At 38.9% G+C, this 19,091-nt stretch overlaps 1 protein-coding gene across 3 annotated transcripts in view; it reads left to right on the forward strand.

The window, feature by feature from the left end:
• The window catches only part of uacab (uveal autoantigen with coiled-coil domains and ankyrin repeats b), a 126,108-nt gene that overhangs the window by 66,157 nt on the left and 40,860 nt on the right, over positions 1 to 19,091 (forward strand). The window contains exons 2-3 of one of the 3 annotated variants that reach the window (XM_022665224.2): positions 2,001 to 2,075; positions 4,168 to 4,298. In XM_022665224.2, the coding sequence (XP_022520945.2) occupies positions 2,040 to 2,075; positions 4,168 to 4,298 (167 nt within the window). In that variant the 5' untranslated portion in view covers positions 2,001 to 2,039. Of the gene's footprint in view, positions 1 to 1,413; positions 2,080 to 4,167; positions 4,299 to 19,091 lie in introns of those variants that run through there. The other 2 variants (XM_049470942.1, XM_022665222.2) reach the window with 2 other exon arrangements.

A 19,091-nucleotide genomic window follows, 5' to 3' on the forward strand; every position in this document is an offset into this window, starting at 1 on the left:
TCTATCAACTTTTATGGACATTGCAGATTTCATTTTCCAGCAGGACTTGGTACACTGCCCACACTGACAAAAGTACCAATTGTTCTTATTATATAATGTTCTTATTTTCTGAGACACTGACTTTTGGGTTTTCATTGGCTGTAGGCGATAATTATCAACAATAAAATAAACGCTTAATTAAACAGATCGCTCTTTGTGTAATACATCTATATAATAGAGATTCACATTTTTAACTGATTTACTGAAATAAAGTAACTTTTTTTCAATTATATTCAATTTTATTGAGATGCACCTGTATATGATTACAATAATTTGAGATATGGATGTTATTTACAAGTAAGAACATGAGATGTGACAAAAGTGCAAAAGGTTCAGTAGTACAATTGTAAGCATTGTTGCAGTCAAGTGAACACGGAGCACCATGTAGAAAAGGTTCTGAAATTGTTTTGTATAGTGTATCGTCACTTTCCTATGAAAAAAAAAAACACTTATCTCCATTTTTGTCGATTTTTAGTTTACTACATAATTTAAACAGACAAACTGTCCCTTACACTGTGCCAAAGTTTCTTGATGAACGGATTAATAGAAATTCTACATTGTTTACAAATGTAGTTTACAAGGTTTTTTTCTCTCTCCTGTAAAGTTTCTGTTTTGGAGATAAGTGTTTTTCATTGGACAGCGACAATATAAGTTTCACATTTTGAACTGAATTAGTGAAATAAAGTAACTTTTTTTTTCCCCAATTATATTCTTATTTATTGAGATGCACCTGTGTGTGTATATATATATGTATATATATATATGTATATATATATATATATATATATATATATATATATATATATAAATTAAATTAAACATTTTAACATCAATTTAAATTTTACTTTAAATGGAAAGAGCTCAAAATCTAAAAAGTCTGAAACGGATTGGAGAATGGCTTTTAATACTTGAAGAATAACAAGATTATTATTATATTTTTTTGTTTATTTATGTATATATATATATATTTTTTACAATATTGCCCAGTCCTAACCCCAACATTGGATAAAAACAAGTCTGTGTGTGTGTGTGTGTGTGTGTGTGTGTGTGTGTGTGTGTGTGTAAATGTGTGTGTAAATGTGTGTATCTTCATGTCTGCATGTTTGTGTTAGGCTGAGATTTGTCCTGCTTGGCTGGCCTTGTTTCTGTCTTGGCTCCGGCTGGGTAAGCGAGCGGTTACTCATGGGCCGAGCATGTTGGGGGGCAGTTTATTCTTAGCCCTGCCGTCGCCTCGTTCGGTCATTGGAGAAAGGTTGGAGGGTTAAAAAATAAAGAGGTAACCAGTGGAAGGGCCTGTCCGCGTGCTGTTTACCGGGATATTTTAGACCCCGAGGAGATCACATATTTACTGCCAGGGGTTGGCCGACCTTGCCATTTGGCGTGGAGAGAGGGAGGCGAGGAGGGCCGGAGGTGCGGGAGCGAAAGTGATCCATGGAGTGAGAGAGAGAGAGAGAGAGGGAGGGATTGACTCTCTGCTTTGGACTCTTTTTTAAAACTGCAATAAGTCTGCGTCCTCATCCTCCTTCTCTGCAAAGACTACGAGCAGCAGATCAGCTCAGAACGACGTGAAGAAATTGAAGCCCAGAGGAGGAGCTGCTGTTCCAGGGCTGGTCCCTGTGCTCCACAGCAGCTCAGAGCCTGCCTGCAAATATATGTGTGTGTGTTTGCGTGGAGGCGTGATGAAAGCGCGGGGAGAGGCTACAGGACTGGGCGGAACGTGCACAATCGGCCGAGGTTCACCGGGACTCAGGCACAAGCAGGCGCTGGCAGCCCGCTGGTGCACGGGACTGTAGTGAAAAAGACTGCGCTCACACTCGCTGGCAGAGTGTAACTTTCCTTTTGACAGGGAAAGTGTAGAAGAAAAAATAGCGTAGAAAACTATAAAGCCATTTTTCATTTTTTATCATCATTTTTTTCTTTCTTTTCTTTTTTTTTGCACACATACCTCTTCTTCTCTGCAGCCGCGATAAAGGACCAGCACATCGCCCTCCAGCAGCACCATGAGTCGATGGCTCAAGTGCACCTCCATGTACTTCGTAGGTATCTGAAGGACGACTGTTGTGGTTGTTGTAGTAATGATGGTGGTTTTTCTGTCCTAGTTGAGCACTTCTTCTTCTTAGAACTGCTTAGAACTTCTTAGACTGCACAAGCGTATCTACTACACCTACTGCAAAAGTAAAAAATAAAAAGTAGAACTTTCTTTAGTAACTTTTATGGTTCTTTTAAAAGTTTGAAATTGTGAAGAAACTCCTTTATTAAGGTGCTTTAAGGAACCTTTAAAAAGAAAATGGCGTTTATCCTTAGTTTTAAACTGAAGAACCACTGGTAAAAGTAAGAATTAATCAAGGAATGCATACTTTAAACAGTGTGGGAACAAGTATAAAGTCTAACTTCCTTGAGGAACTTTTTTTTCTTTTTAAGTTTGATAATGTTAAGAAAACCCTTTATTAAGGTGCTTTAAGGAACCTTTAAAAAGAGAATTAGGTTAATTCAGAGTTTTAACTAGAAGTAAAAAGTAAAAAAGTTAATCAAGGAATGCATGCTTTAAACAGTGTAGAAACACACATTCAATCAGTTTTTTGGACTTTAAGACAGCAGGCCAGATTTTTATTACTATCTACTGTAAGAGTTAAACGTTTAACTTCCTTGAGGAACTTTTAGAGCTTTTTGAGTTGTTTTAAACGTTTGGTAATGTGAAGGAACTCCTTTATTAAGGTGCTTTAAGGAACCTTTAAAAAGAGAATGGGCTTAAACCAGAGTTTTGACTTGAAGAACCCCTAGTAAAACTAAAAAAAGTTAATCAAGGAATGCATGCTTCTAACAGTATAGGAACAATATTCAATCAGCCTTTAGGATTTTAAAAAGTTCTAGCCAGCTATAAAAATCTGCCCTGATGCCTTAGACTGCAAGTGTATCTACTTTATCTACTGTAAAAATGAGTTCTTTTAAAAGTTTGATATTGTGGAGGAACTCCTTTATTAAGGTGCTTCAATGAATCTTTAAAAAAGAGAATGGGGTTAATACAGAGTTTCAAATTGAAGAACCCCTAGAAAAATAAAAGTTAATCAGTGTAGAAACAAGTATAAAGTCTAACGTCCTTAAGGATTTTTTTTTTTTTTTTTTTTTTTTTTTTTTTTTAGAGCTTTTTGAGTTTAATGTTAAGAACCCCCTTTATTTAGGTGCTTTAAGGGACCTTTAAAAAGGAAACGGGGTTAATCCAGAGTTTTGACTAGAAGAACCTCTAGTAAAAGTAAAAATCAACCAAGGAATGCATGCATTAAACAGTGTGGGAACAAGTATGCAATCAGCCTTTAGCATTTTTAGGCAGCAGGCTGTATTTTTATTGATGGCTCATGGTAGATCACGATGCTTGTTCTCACATGTTGCATATGGGTACTCTAAAAAGAAGCTAAAACAAAGCAAATTGCTTGCTGACGTGATTTTAATTGATAGGCTGAGCAACTACAGTGATATTTACACTGTTTATTTGTTTTTTATGACAATTTTTTTTTGTGCAAATCGTTCATCTGGCCTTTTTTAGGAAGCTTGTTTCTATTTGTTCCTGTTAAGGGTAGTGTGTGTGTGAGTGTGTGTTGGACACCGACCCACTAGGGGAGAGTGACTTATGGCTTTCTCCATAGCTGCGAGGAATCCTGGAATGCGCCGCAGTGTTCCTGGAGAATGCAGTGCTGATTTGCAGCCTGGGGGAGATTTAACGACTTGTTTTAACGTGTTGTCAGCCTGTGTTCTTTCTTTCCTCGCCTTTTGATTTTGCAATTGTCTTATAAGCTCTCATGGGCTTTTAATTTTAAAACATCAGGATTTGTTCTGTTCCACTAGTGTTTTCCAAAAAGATAAGCAGTTTTGCAGGTTCTTGAGTCGTTGAAGAACTGGTTTAGCCGAATTCCATTCCTTGGAATCATGTCCTGAGATTTGTCCTATTGGTTTTGACAGCTACTCGCAGGGAATCAATCACCTGAACGAACACCTGAAGCTTTGAAGCGCTGGATGTTTGTCTGGTCTGTATTGGCAGACAGGCATAGTAGCATGAAGAAGTTTGGCCCTTTGATGCACTAAACATTTCTGTCTGTCTCTCTCTCTCTGTCTCTCTCTCTCTCTCTCTCACAGAACACAGACTGGAATAAGTATGATGACAGGCTGATGAAGGCAGTGGAAAGGGGAGAGGTGGACAAGGTTGCAGCTGTACTCAGTAAGAAGGGCATCATCCCCACGAAACTTGACGTCGAGGGACGTTCTGCGTAAGTACTCACAGATACGGTCATGTTTGCTTAGTTTACAACACCATTAACAGCCATTATGCAGGAGTACAATGGAAGGCAACCTCCAATTTATACCCATCTGTTCCAGTAAATAAACCCTCACTCGTTTACCTTTAATACCAGTTGAGCAATTGCCCTTATTTTGGGGCACCACGGTTGTTGTTGAAAATTGGCCTTGACTTCCTGCTGGTCCAGGGGTTCAAACCAGCAACCTACCCTTAGTTGAGGCGTAGTTGACTTGCTTAACGGCACCTTAGGTATGAATTTTGAGGAGTGAAGGAATAGTGCTTTCTCTTTCCATCTTCCTGCCCCCACTTCCTGCTGGTCTAGGGGTTCAAACCAGCAACCTACCCTTAGTTGAGGCGTAGTTGACTTGCTTAACGGCACCTTAGGTATGAATTTTGAGGAGTGAAGGAATAGTGCTTTCTCTTTCCATCTTCCTGCCCCCACTTCCTGCTGGTCTAGGGGTTCGAACCAGCAACCTACCTTTAGTTAAGGCTTAGGTGACTTGCTCAAGGACACTTTAGGTATGAATGTTGAGGAGTGAAGGAATAGTGCTTTCTTTTTCCATCTTCCTGCCCCCCCCCTTCCTGCTGTTCCAGGGGTTTGAACCAGCAACCTACCCTTAGTTAAGGCTTAGGTGACTTGCTCAAGGACACTTTAGGTATGAATTTTGAGGAGTGAAGGAATAGTGTTCTCTTTTCATCTTCCTGCCCCCACTTCCTGCTGGTCCAGGGGTTCGAACCAGCAACCTACCCTTAGTTAAGGCATAGGTGACTTGCCCAAGGGCACTTTAGGTGTGAATATTGAGGAGTGAAGGAAAAGTGCTTTGTCTTTCTATCTTCCTGCCCCCACTTCCTGCTGTTCCAGGGGTTCGAACCAGCAACCTACCTTTAGTTGAGGCTCAGGGTGACTTGCTTAAGGCAACCTTAGGTATGAATTTTGAGGAGTGAAGAAATAGTGCGTTCTCTTACCATCTTCCTCTCCCCACTTCATTTTGGTCTAGGGGTTTGAACCAGCAACCTACCCTTAGTTGAGGCTTGGGTGACTTGCTCAAGGGCACCTTAGGTATGAATGTTGAGGAGTAAAGGTATAGTGCTTTCTCTCTTCATCTTCCTGCCCTCACTTCCTGCTTTTCTAGGGCATCAAACCAGCAATCTACCCTAAGTTGAGCCATAGGTGACTTGCTCAGGGGCACCTTAGGTATGAATGTTGAGGAGTGACGGAATAGTGCGTTCTCTTTTCATTTTCCTGCCCCTACTTCCTGCTGTTCCAGGGGTTCGAACCAGCAACCTACCCTTAGTTGAGGCTTGGGTGACTTGCTAAAGGGCACCTTAGGTATGAATGTTGAGCAGTGAAGAAATAATGGTTTCTCTTTCCATCTTCCTGCCCCCACTTACTTCTGTTCCAGGGGTTCGAACCAGCAACCTCCCCTTAGTTGAGGCTTGCGTGACTTGCTCAAGGGCACTTTAGGTATGAATATTGAGAAGTGAAGGAATAGTGCTTTCTCTTTCCATCTTCCTGCCCCACTTCCTTCTGGTCAAGAGGTTTGAACCAGCAACCTACTGGCAGTTGAGGCATAGGTGACTTGCTCAAGGGCACTTTAGGTATGAATGTTGAGGAGTGAAGGAATAGTGCTTTCTCTTTTCATCTTCCTACCCCCACTTCCTTCTGGTCCAGGGGTTTGAACCAGCAACCTACCCTTAGTTGAGGCTTGGGTGACTTGCTTAAGGCCACCTTAGGTATGAATGTTGAGGGGTGAAGGAATAGTGCTTTCTCTTTCGATCTTCCTTCCCCCACTTCGTGCTGGTCTAGGGGTTCGAACCAGCAACCTACCCTTAGTTGAGTCATAGTTGACTTGCTTAACGGCACCTTAGGTATGAATATTCAGGAGTGAAGGAATAGTGCGTTCTCTTTCCATCTTCCTGCCCCCACTTCCTTCTGGTCCAGGGGTTCAAACCAGCAACCTACCCTTAGTTGAGGCTTAGGTGACTCAACTAAAACTGAAGTGGTCTCTTAATTTTTCCCAGAGCTGTATGTTGAATATATTGTTAGATCCCTTAAAGAGACTGATACAAGGATGGACTATTGCTCTTTTTAGGACATTGTCAACATTTTGTGATTGCATTTATTTGTAAAAGGTTTATAATCTTGGTGTTACAAGGACTATATAAGGATACATAAACAGCATTAGAGGGAATTCATCCATTTCTAAAATACCCATTTAGTACATTTTAGATAGATGCACCAATCAAACCGTTCTATTTAGGCTTTTATACTTTTCTGGCAAAAACACTTAAACACAAAAACAATAAGTGTCCTCAAGTTTCAGAACATGACTAAGCCTCAGAATGTCTTCCGTTCCCCAGAGAGATGTACTACTGCTCTAAGCCTTTGGCCTAGTGAATAACTCTCATCCTGACCAGACACTTCCTGCTCTTCTCATGCTTCACAAAATAAGCAGTGCTAAAATGGGCCTTCTAATAAAAAAAAAGTAATGAAAACAGAGTGGATTTAGTCGGACAGTCTTTGCACTGGGAAATCCAACAAATCCACAAAGTTTCGTACAGTTAGTGGTCTGTTCTGACCTATTATAACATGGTTTTATGTCCTTAAATTATGAGTATGTGGATCTGAATGGGAAGTAGCATATGGTTGTGATTATATCTATTTGAAATTGCTGGTATTTACAGAACCCTCGCTGCTTGTGTGTAGTCTGGGCTGAGGCTTTCCGTGCCCATCCAAAGGTCACAGATGGACCAGTATGGAAATGAGGCTGCGGCGTAGGCTAATTGACCAGAAGAATATGTTCAGACCAAAGAGGATGGAGAGAAAATACATACACGCTCTATAATTTTTGAGCTCTAATATATGAGAGAATGAGCAATTCTTAATTTCTCTTTTTTCTTGTAGTTTGTGCATTAAAAACTTAGATTTTGTGTTGATTGTGTTAAATAGCACCATTAACTAATTTTTATTTTACGTTTATTAATTCTCAAGGTAGTCAAAAACTGTGCAAGCTCAATAAAGCTTGTATGAAATCAATGTGCTGTATTTTTCTGACTATACAGTGCACCTCAAGTCCTTTAATTTTACCAAAAATATATTTTTTATGTATGCTTTACAAGTTTTATAATCCTCATGTATGAATTAAGGAGCAGTAAAACCACTCCGCTGAAGTACAGTGCTATAAGGATAGTTTCTCCAGCACAAAGGCTGGGTGCAGCAGCATTAGCAGTAGCAGCTAACCGCAGCGCTAGCTCTTTCAACGTTCAGAGGCTATTATGTCTGTGTTTGCCGTGTTAAAAAAAAGCTAAGTGTGACGAACCGCTAGCTGATAGTGCCCTGGGTTACTGTAACACTTAGGGTTCCTCAGTCCAGCATTATTTTTCGACATCAATTATGTCCTGCTAGCGCTGCGGTTAGCGGCTAATGCTAATGCTGCTGCACCTAGCCTTAGTGCTGGAGAAACTTCACTAAAATCACAACCTCAGACAAAATATTGGAAATCTAAGCTCACTGTACATAAACTGAAGCACTTTACTCACCCAAATTAACAGTTTTCAGGAGAGAAATCTGTGTAGATTAACATCCAGCACTCGTTTGACTTTAAAATATATATATATTTTTTAAGAATTACAGTTTTGTTTACCTAGGTGCTTCCCCAGGTTCCCCATTAGAAGAGAAACATGCAGACACTCTTGCTCACTTCGATGTAGGCATCCTTACTAGTGTCTCTTAATGCACCTTATAAGCCCATGCTTATGTACTACTGTATTCCCAATGATCAAGCATATCATTAAGACAACCTACTTGCTTCTCAGTCCAGCAGTGAAACTGATGTGTTTAAAAACTATAGCAGCACTTCTGCTGTATCTGATAAACCAGTACCATCAGCACAACAAACACTTACACCTCATACATCACCACTACTATCACAATCACGACTAGTGCTAATATATATATATATAATGGATGAATAATGGATAATTGTGGTGAAGTGTAGCAACAAGGCTTCAACACCCATGTTATGCCTGATCTGTGTACACGATGTACAATCCTAATTATACCATCTTCTCAATTCGATTAACCCTCCAGCACCATCTAGGAGAAGGAGCGTTCGAGTGATCAGAGAGACCTGTGTTGGAAATAAGTGCAGAAAATCCTAGCTTTTGCATGCCTGGGGTAAATTTAGGAGGCGGGAGCTGGCGGCTCTTCAGAATTGTTGTGGTTAAATGCTGCTTAATCTCTGTCTGAAAGCTGGGAGTGAAACGGGCTGTAGTGGATGGGCTATTTATTTCAGGCCGGGAGCAGGAAAAACATTACAGAGGTCAAGCGCAGACTCTTCTCGCCTTGTTGTGCTCGATTTAGCCGTTTGTCATTGCTCTGCAGTATGTGCACGCCCAGTTCTGTTATTGCTCAGAGTTAGCTGCTCTTCATCCACCGCGGGGAGCAGAGCTTGGAAGCCTCCTTGATCCTTCGCCAGTTTTATTTCGCTACGGATCTCAGAGTCGCGCAGTTACAAGTAGAGGGCAGAGGCTTTCGGCTTATTTTACCGGCTTTGTCGGCTTTGTTTTACTCCTCCATCGCAAGATTTTCCCCTCCGCTGTAGAGCTTAGATCAGGCCCAAAAAACCTGATCCAACCCGACCCATAAACTGACTGTTTTTGAGCTGTTTTAATGAGTGAAATCTGTTCAGAATGATGTTAATGAACATTGCAACACTAAAGAAGCATAGACCTATTATTTAATAAAAATGTTTAAGAACTGGTGCAACTTTCTTAAACTTTTTGATTCGTTACTTAAAAGGTTATAGTAGTTTAGATTTTTTCTTTATAGTTAAATTGTATTTTCTATAAATCATAAGTAACACCATGGACCACGAAGTGCTCTGTCGAGTTGTGCTACCTTGTCAAACAGTGCTAACCTAGTAGTATTTTTAAATTTTGTATTTATTTTTTTTTTTTTTAACTTGCCATTGGTATTTTTTACCTGCTATTTGCGTTTTTTACATTTTTTATTTAATAAATTAATGTAATAAAGAAATTCACAGATTACCATCCATAAACACACAATTTTTTATTAAATAAAAATGTAAAAAATGCAAATAGCAGGTAAAAAATACCAATTAACACGAAAACAAAGGGTGTTCTATCAGTCATTTCAGTTCGTTTTAGTTATAAACACACAATACATACAGTTTCAGTTAGTTACCTTTTTTCTTTTAATTACAGTTTTTTATAGTTTCAATTAACAAAAATGTTTTTTCACTTTTAGTTTTAATTATTTATTTTTTTTGTTAACAATAATACTTGCTTGCTTATCTATATTGTGATTATCACGCCATATCAGGCTTTATATAAAATAAAAATAGCATTAAAAAACAGATGCCTACATCTCAGACAATCTTCTGGAGCTGGGTTCGGGCAGAGAATCTAAGCTCTACTGCACTGAGGAGGTAGAGGTGGGCGATACCGAGAATGTTGGTATCGATTCGATATCAAGTAAATGCAGGGCCAGTATTGCTGATATCAATACCAATACTTTTTCATATTTAAGCTTCATAGATCCAAAGAATCCAAAAAACTGGGATAAATTTTTACCAAACATTAAACATGACAACAAAATACTTTGTCACAAATAAACATTTTTGTTTAGAAACAATGGAACAGTAAGTTTGTAAGTTAACAAAACAAAGTTTGAATCTTTTTTGAGGTAGAAAATGAGCGAAACCACAATACAAAAATAAAATCCAAATTCTCTCCTGACTAGACATCTTTTATAGTTCTTTGTTTCTTTTTTCAAATGGAATTGTTCTTAGGAAAAACAATAGAAAATAAGGAATTTTCTTTTCAGTGCAATTCTGTTTTTTCTTAAGTAAACAGAGTGTAAAAAATATGTATTGATTTATTTTTTAAATACTCCGGTGGTGTCTCTCTCCGTACTGTGACGCGTGGGCGTGAAAAAAAGCTTGAGTATTGATCTTTTTACACTAGTATTGCCCAAAATCAATACCAGCGTTTGTATCAATATTATCGATATTTGGATCGATCCGCCCTAGGCCTGTCACAAAAGTTGCAGTATTGATTTATTGCACAATAAATGAACATGAACTCATTAATTTTTAATAATCGTGATATCGTCTATTGTGTTTATTTGTATGTTTGTTCACATCTGTAACAGTGAACAGTGCTGTAGCCAATCTTGCTGCAATAACTGTGATTCCATAAACACACAGTGTGGTCTAAAGTAGGAATAAGTGAAGGAAAAATTATATATTTCCAAAACTAATTATAATAAATTATTCATTCAAATTTTGATTGTCTTTAAGAGTGTATAATTGCTTTTTTTATGCTGTTCTGTTATTATGTCAGTGGCATTTGAAAGTTATACAATTTTCAAAATATCGTGTATCGCAATAATTTCTGGGACAATATATCATCCACAAAAAAATAAACTTATTGTGACCGGCCTAATCCGCCCACCTCTACTGGGGGGGTGGATGAGGTTTGGGCTTGGGGGTGGTGGGGGGTATTTATGTCCATGTGCGAGATTCTTGCCCCGGGCTGCAGTGAACGGGAAAAGACGAGACGGAACGGGACCGGAGGAGAGGGAATAGTAATAAGGCCCTGGAATTTCTCAGGCCTAAATCAGGTGCATTGGCCGCCGCCGGAGTCGCCAGGCCGGCGAGGCACCGTAACGGAGCTCAGGGTAATAAACACTGAGCTGATATATGAAGCCTGCTTGTCAGCAGCAGGACCCAGCATGCTTTGGGTGATCAGAGCTGCCGGAGGAGCTCCTCACTCCTGCTCAGATACAGAGAGAGAGAGAGAGAGAGACCCTTCGTGGGAGGTCAGAGACGTGCCGGCTCTCACACTGGATTCGGGAAATGGAATGGCCTGCTGCTGCTGCTGCGGCTTATAAATATACAGTATATTGGCCACACACTGTGCAATACATTAATTCATACATTCATGTTTTATGTTTGTGATTTCTGGGGCTGCCTCTGTCTAATCAGAGAGATCTGTGTTGATCCTAAACAAAACCTGTTTAGTCTGTCTGTCTAATAAAAAAAAAGAAAAAAAAAGAAAATGGTTTACATAATTTTATTATCGAATTATTGTACATTTTTGTTGACCTCATTATTGGTCAATGTGTATTTCTTAGCAAGCAGAGACAATTAACAGGAATTAGCCTGTTTAAAGTATTGGTTTAAGGGTGGTTTGTAGTTCTCAAGAAGGGTCTTGCTCTGGAAGGGACTGCTAATGGACCTAGGGTACAAACAGAACATATAAATAGATAGAAAAACAGACAGAATACAGATAGATATAAATAGACAAAATACAGATGGATGGGTGGATGGATAGAAAAACAGACTAGATAGATGAAGGGATAAAGTTATAAAGGAGTTCCAGTTTAGTTCTTCAGTCCTGAGGCTGGAGCAGCATTAGCATTACCCGCTAACTGTGCTAATTGCTAGCTCTTTTACCGTTCAGAGGTGAGTATTATCGGCCTGTAGCCTCCGTGTTTGCTGTGTTAAAACAAGCTTCGTGGGATCTAGCTTGCCAGAAATATCAGGGTTCCTCAGTGTAGCTCTGTCGGGTGGCATTAGGTGCTAACCGTGGCTACTGCTAGTGGTTAGCCACTAATGCTCATGCAGCTGCACCCAGCCCTAGAGGAAATCTGGAAATTTAAGCTTACTGTATATAAACAGAAGCGATTTATTCACTCAAATAAACAGTTTTCAGGAGAGAAATCTGTGTAGATTAACATCCAGCACTCGCTTGACTTTTGGTTTGGTTTTTTAAGAGTTACAATTTTGTTTACTTCATTTAGCTTAGCTTTACAGGTCTCACCACCACTGAACTGCTGAATTAGAAGGAAAACATGGCGACACCCATGTTCCTTACTAGTGTCACATAATGTGCCTTATAGCTAATCCAGTACACCTTATGAATGAAAATAGACCAGAAAATAGACGTTTATTGAAAGTTCACCTTATAATCTGGTGCACCTTATAGTGCAGAAAATATGGTAGAATTTTTTGGCCGCATTTAGAAAAGATATGTTTAACTTTATGAAGTGTAGTTGCACTAAAAGGCTTATATCTTAACAAATTGCTTATTCTCAGTTGTATCATTTCAGTAAGTACTGACGTCTAAGATACTTCATATTAAAGTGCTCTAATAGTAATTAAGGGGGAATGGTGGTTGTTCTAGTGTTTGTAGACCCAGAGTGTGTGTGTGTGTGTGTGTGTGTGTGTGTGTGTGTGTGTGTGTGTGTGTGTGTGTGTGTGTGTGTGTGTGTGTGTGTGTGTGTGTGTGTGTGTGTGTGTGTGTGTGTGTGTGTGTGTGTGTGTGTGTGTGTGTGTGTGTGTGTGTGTGTGTGTGTGTGTGTGTTGGATTGGTGTCTATGTGGTGGTATGAGAGGCATGTCTGTCTAGAAGTGATTGTTGTTGCTAATCAAGGATTAACAAACTGAAATCAGAGCTTTTCTAAAAGCTTCTCTAACTGTGCTTTTGTTACTCTCTCTCTCTCTCTATTTATGAAGTAAGCGGATCTTTTGCAGAATTTAATTCTTCTCATCTTGAATCACAAGCTGTGATTGAACAGCACACGTCAGGGAGGAATTATTATTTGACACTGCAGAGCAGAGGTTGCTTAGTATTCACTCTAAGTGACTTTTAATTGGCTGTTTATTTACAGGGAGCTGCTGCATGCTGAATATTAACCAGGGTTTAATTCTCTTTTCTAAAGAAACTTTCGCACACCAGGTCAAAGTGGCCCAAACTAGTGATGCACTGAATAGATGGTAACCTGGCAACCTAAAATATTGTGAAAATACTGAAAATCTACAGCTCTGGGAAAAAAAAAATCTCTGATTTGACCAAATTGAAAACCTCTATAGTACAATCAAGAGGAAGATGGATGATCACAAGCCATCAAACCACCAAACTGAACTGCTTGAATTTTTACACCAGAAGTAAAGCAGCATAAATTTATCCAAAAGCAGTGTGTAAGACTGGTGGAGGAGAACATGATGCCAAGATGCATGAAAAACTGTGATTAAAAAACAGGGTTATTCCACCAAATATTGATTTCTGAACTTTTAAAACTTTATAAATATGAACTTGTTTTCTTTTTTTTTGTTTGTTTGCATTATGATGAGATCTGAAAGCTCTGCATCTTTTTTATTTCAGTCATTTCTCATTTTCTGCAAATAAATGCTCTAAATGACAATATTTTTATTTGAAATCTGGGTAAAATTTTGTTTGTAGTTCATATAGTTTATAGAATAGAACCACAATGTTCATTTTACCCAAACATAAACCTATAAATAGCAAAATCAAGAGAAACAGATTCAGAAACTCCTCCACCAGTCTTACACACTGCTTTTGAATAGCTTTATGCTGCTTTACTCCTGGTGCAAAAATGTAAGAAGTTCAGTTTGGTTTGATGGCTTGTGATCATCCATCTTCCTCTTGATTATATTCCAGAGGTTTTCAATTTGGTAAAATCAAAGAAACTCATCATTTTTAAGTGGTGTCACATTTTGGTTTTCAGAGCTGTATATTTGGGAGATTGTGAGTAACTGAATAATGCTCTTTTTTTAAAGCAAACTAGAAGAATCTATATCTCCTGTATAGCTTTATAGCTTCTGTATATATCTTCGATGTCCATAACTTGAGGCCAGAGGGAAACTGAAACTTCACGTCATGCGTTGCTCTTTAGTGCATGAGCTTCAGTAACACGTACATTATAGTAAAAATATAGTATGAACAGCCTAAACATGCCTAGACATTGTATTTGGTGTATCTGCTGTGTGGATGTACTCTTATTCTCCTCATATGTATGATATAGTACTTTGGCTGCAGTATTAAGCACTGTGACATATATTTATGTTGTTATGTATTTATGGGCTTATCAGCTCCATGACCCCCACACCACCCCCAAGCACACTCATCTGCATGGAGCCTTTCAGAGCCTGTAATATATGTTGCACGTCCAGGGGGGTCACAGAACGAGCTGGAGCCAAGATAGAATGACACGTCTGGGTCTCGACCAGCATCTGTCCTGTTGTATCCAGGCAGCTCCAGCTACGAATCAGTGTGATCAGTGTGTGAGGTGGCACTGCTTCTCCAGACGTCCTCGGCTACAGTTCAATATATATATGTACATACAGTACAGGCCAAAAGTTTGGACACCCCTTCTCTTATTCAATGCGTTTTCTTTATTTTCATGACTATTTACATTGTAGATTCTCACTGAAGCATCAAAACTATGAATGAACACATGTGGAGTTTTATACTTGAAATAACTATACAAATATTTTTTTATATTCTAGTTTCTTCAAAATAGCCCCCTTTTGCTCTGATTACTGCTTTGCACAATCTTGGCATCATTCTCTCAATGAGCTTCAAGAGGTGGCCACCTGAAATTAAGTGGTTTTCCAACAGTCTTGAAGGAAGGAGTTCCCAGAGGTGTTTATTAGCACTTGTTGCTCCTTTGCCTTCTTCACTCTGTGCTCCAGCTCACCCCAAACCATCTGAATTGGGTTCAGGTCCGGTGACTGTGGAGGTTCAGCTCATTTATTGTTAAGTACATAAAACTCCACATGTGTTCATTCATAGTTTTGATGCTTCAGTGAGAATCTACAATGTAAATAGTCAAGAAAAATTAAGAAAACGCTTTGAAAAAAAGGTGTTTAAACTTTTGGCCTGTACTGTTTTTTTGTGTTCACTATTTGAGATGTGTAAAAAGAGACCAGACAGATTCTTGATGCATGTGCTATGCTTTGGGATCCAGGGTTGATTCACAATGTCCACTTTTTTCATTCCTGTAGTGCATTTTAACCTTTGCTGGAGTTAAAAAAAGTTGTTAGGCGCTGTATTACTGCAGGTTTGCCTTAGGGAAGTGAAGAAAAAACAATTATCTTAAAAAGTTAAGACAAGACCAGACAAGACAGAACAACCAGATTCAGCATAATTGTCTTGAACACACAAATGGAATGTGAATTTTGTGAAAAGCAATGGCAAAAGTGTTGATGTATTTACAGTATAAAGACCACATTTGGTCTACTGTAAACCCAACACAGTGAATCATTTTAATGGGTGATAAATTGTCACAGAAATGATGGTAATCAAACAATATTAGTCATTTTAAGGCCATTTTATGCCACTGACATATTGATGATACAAAAGCATGAAGCGTTATTGGCGCATTTGTTTTAAAAAGCAATGAACTTTTAATTAATTAAGCCACAGTCCATTTATTATTGGCATTAGTACAATATTTAGTGTTTTTTTTTCATATGCGAAGAATTGTAATAGCAATAATTCCGTAAACTATTGTGGTGATATTATCTAATGATAATAGTGACATACCAAGCCTTCTCGGTGTGTGTCTGTGTATATATACAGCTCAGGAAAATAATAAGAGACCGCTACATTTTCTGAATCAGTTTCTCTGATTTTGCTATTTTTGAATAACCCTGCTTTTAAATAACCTCTTTATAACCTCTAATAATTTTCTTTTTATTTATTTATTTATTTATTTTAAGAAGTTCAGAAATCAATATTCGGTGGAATAACCATGGTTTGTTTGTTTTCCTTTCCTTTGGGATCAATAAAGTATCTACAGGGGTTGGACAATGAAACTGAAACACCTGTTTTTAGACCACAATAATTTGATGACGGACATTTCTGGTGGAAACAGGAGAGTTGAGGTGCACATTGAATTCTGCGTGATTTGATCAGCCGTGGTTTTATGTTTTTTTTGGATACAATCCGGGTTAGCACCCGGACATCCCTTTCAGACAGCTTCCTCTTACAGCGTCCACAGTTAATCCTGTTGGATGTGGTTGGTCCTTCTTGGTGGTATGCTGACGTTACCCTGTATACCGTGGCTCTTGATACATCACAAAGACTTGCTGTCTTGGTCACAGATGCTCCAGCAAGACGTGCACCAACAATTTGTCCTCTTCTGAACTCTGGTATGTCACTCAGAATGTTGTGTGCATTGCAATATTTAGAGCAGAACTCTAAAGAGCAGTGCTCTTACCCTGCTAATTGAACCTTCACACTCTGCTCTTACTGGTGCAATGTGCAATTAATGAAGATTGACCACTAGGCTGCTCCAATTTAGCCATGATGAAACCTCCCACACTAAAATGACAGGTGTTTCAGTTTCATTGTCCAACCCCTGTATGTGTCATCGATCAATCTGGAATCACAGTTTTCATGCATCTTGGCATCATGTTCTCTCCTCCACCAGTCTTACACACTGCTTTTGGATAACTTAATGCTGCTTTACTCCTGGAGCAAAAATTCAAGCAGTTCAGTTTGGTGGTTTGATGGCTTGTGATCATCCATCTTCCTTTTGATTATATTTCAGAAATTTTCAATTTGTTAAAATCAAAAACTCATACTTTTTAGTGGTCTCTCTTTTCTGTACGTGTGTTCTTGGTAAATTACTTCTACAGATGGTACTTTTCCAGTTATAGATTGATCATATGAGGAACACGGTGTGAACAGTTTCAGGTCTGCTGTTGTAGAGCATTGCAGCATCGCAGGTCTTGACAGATGACCTCATCATGTCAGCTCACTACGTGCCAACCTGCTGGCTTTACTGCGACGTGCCGCATGTAACAATACCGGCAATGCAGCGGCTCACGCTCATCCATCACGCCCGGCACAGACACAACACCCGACAAAACATCATTCCTCCACATGACACGACAACAATAGCCCTGAATAACATGAGGTAACCGTACGCCACGTTATCCTGGTTCGCTTGCAGCGGGCCAAGGTCGTGAACTGGCCCGAGTCCATCTCAACACTGCTTTTAATAACAGTCGTCAAACGCAGGCGTCAGTCTGAGCGTCTCCTCACACCTTTTTTTTCTGGCACCACTGTCAATGCAGACCCTCAGAGGCTTCGATTATTTATTCAACGCCAATCTCGAACCAAACCCATCAGAAGCTGTGGAGACTGGGCTGGAGATATTGGAGATGGTGCAGATTATAGCCTGGACAGTATAGTGTTTATTGTTATCGCATTTGGCATTTGTGAAATTGATTTAACAAAAGGTTGCAATATGCAAATAAGCCCTCCTGAGCACTGTTTTTCTCCATTTGTGCATTGAACATCCCGAAAGTCAATTGTAGTCTAAATAATGCAAACGTATTATTATTATTATTGTAGAAGCAGTGTGATAGTAATTATTTCAACGATGGGTGTGCTTTGTGCTTTCAGGAGAGTTTAAAGCAGCATTATATAGCATCAAGTCTTTTGTCAGCTTGTCCAGAAATGTGTGTAAGCATGTCTTTCTTAAGACGTGGCTCAAAATAGGCCTATAATGATAACTTTTAACTTTTTTTGGGCTATAATACATTTTCCCCCAAAAAATCAATACGTTTCCTTGCTATATAAAATGGACTATATTGAGCAAAAATGAGAAAAGGAGACATTATACAAAACATATTTTTGCATGCTTTTGTATTTCTCTTTGCCCCTATAAACACTTGACGTGCCCCACCCGCTAGATCAGTTGAAAAAACACCATTTCGGTCATTTTGGTTTGAGAACCTCAAACAGTACACAGCAGTATCAGCCAGCAGACTTCATCTGAGGGAGGCATCTGTACCATCTTGGACTTGGACATGTACAGAAAAAGTTAAATTATGTTTTTGCATCAAATCTTTACCCTATGCTGTAGCTCTACAGTAACTGTGATGGTTTGTGTGGAAGCTCTCCTCTCCAATTGCTGTGTGTGGGGTCGTGTGATTGATTCATTTTGTAATGTGATGCTTCAGTTTATTGAAATACTTCCCTTTCAACCAGAATATCCTTTTAAATGCACATAAAAGTGATAGAGATTCTTCCCAAAACAACCCCAGAATCATGTATAGGGGTGGAAGTGAAAAGCCCGCCCTCGTCGTGCCCGTGGTGCGAGAGTTTGATCAGTGTGAGAGTGTGTGCAGGCTGTGTGTTGAGAGGTGGAGGGTGTTGAGTTTCTCGTTATGCTCTTTTCCTCTCTGAATGCTGCTGTAGACGCTTACAGCAGGCATCAATTTTCAGCACTCTCTCTCTTTACCCACTTTATCACTCTTTTACTCACCCTTCTCCTATTGCTCGCTCTCTCTCTCTCTCCTTCTCTCCTCTCTCTCCTTCTCTCCTCTCTCTCTCTCTCTCTCTCTCTCTCTCTCTCTCTCTCTCTCTCTCTCTCTCTCTCTCTCTCTCTCTCCTTCACCGCTAATCACCACCCCCATTCTTCACTACTGACTGAATAGCATTCATATATTACTGATATTAGATCAAATGTGTGAATAAGACTTGGTTGACCATGGAGATGTCTCTCTCTTTCTTTCTTTCTTTCTTTCTTTCTTTCTTTCTTATGTCTTGCTTTCTTTTTTCTTTCATTTCTTTTTTCTTTCATTTCTTTTTTACTTTTTACTTTTATTTCTTTCTTTCTCTTTTTTTCTTTTCTTTCTTTTTCTCTTTTCTCTCTTTATTTTTCTTTCTCTCTATTATTGTATTTTTCTCTCTTCTTTCATTGTTTCTTTCTTCCTTATTTTCTTTTTTCTATTTTCTTTATTTTTTTATCTTTCTTTTTCTTTCTTCCTGTCGTCCTACTCTTTTTTTCTTTCTTTTGTTCTCTCATCTTTATTTCTTCTTTCTCTCCTTTCTGTCTGAACGTCTTTCTTTTGTTCTTTCTTTTTCTTTTTCCTTCCTTTATTGCTTTCTCACTCCTGCTTGCTCTTACACGCTCTCAC

The sequence above is a fragment of the Astyanax mexicanus genome, chromosome 23 (assembly GCF_023375975.1).
Source record: "Astyanax mexicanus isolate ESR-SI-001 chromosome 23, AstMex3_surface, whole genome shotgun sequence".
NCBI classification, from domain to species: Eukaryota; Metazoa; Chordata; class Actinopteri; order Characiformes; family Acestrorhamphidae; genus Astyanax; species Astyanax mexicanus.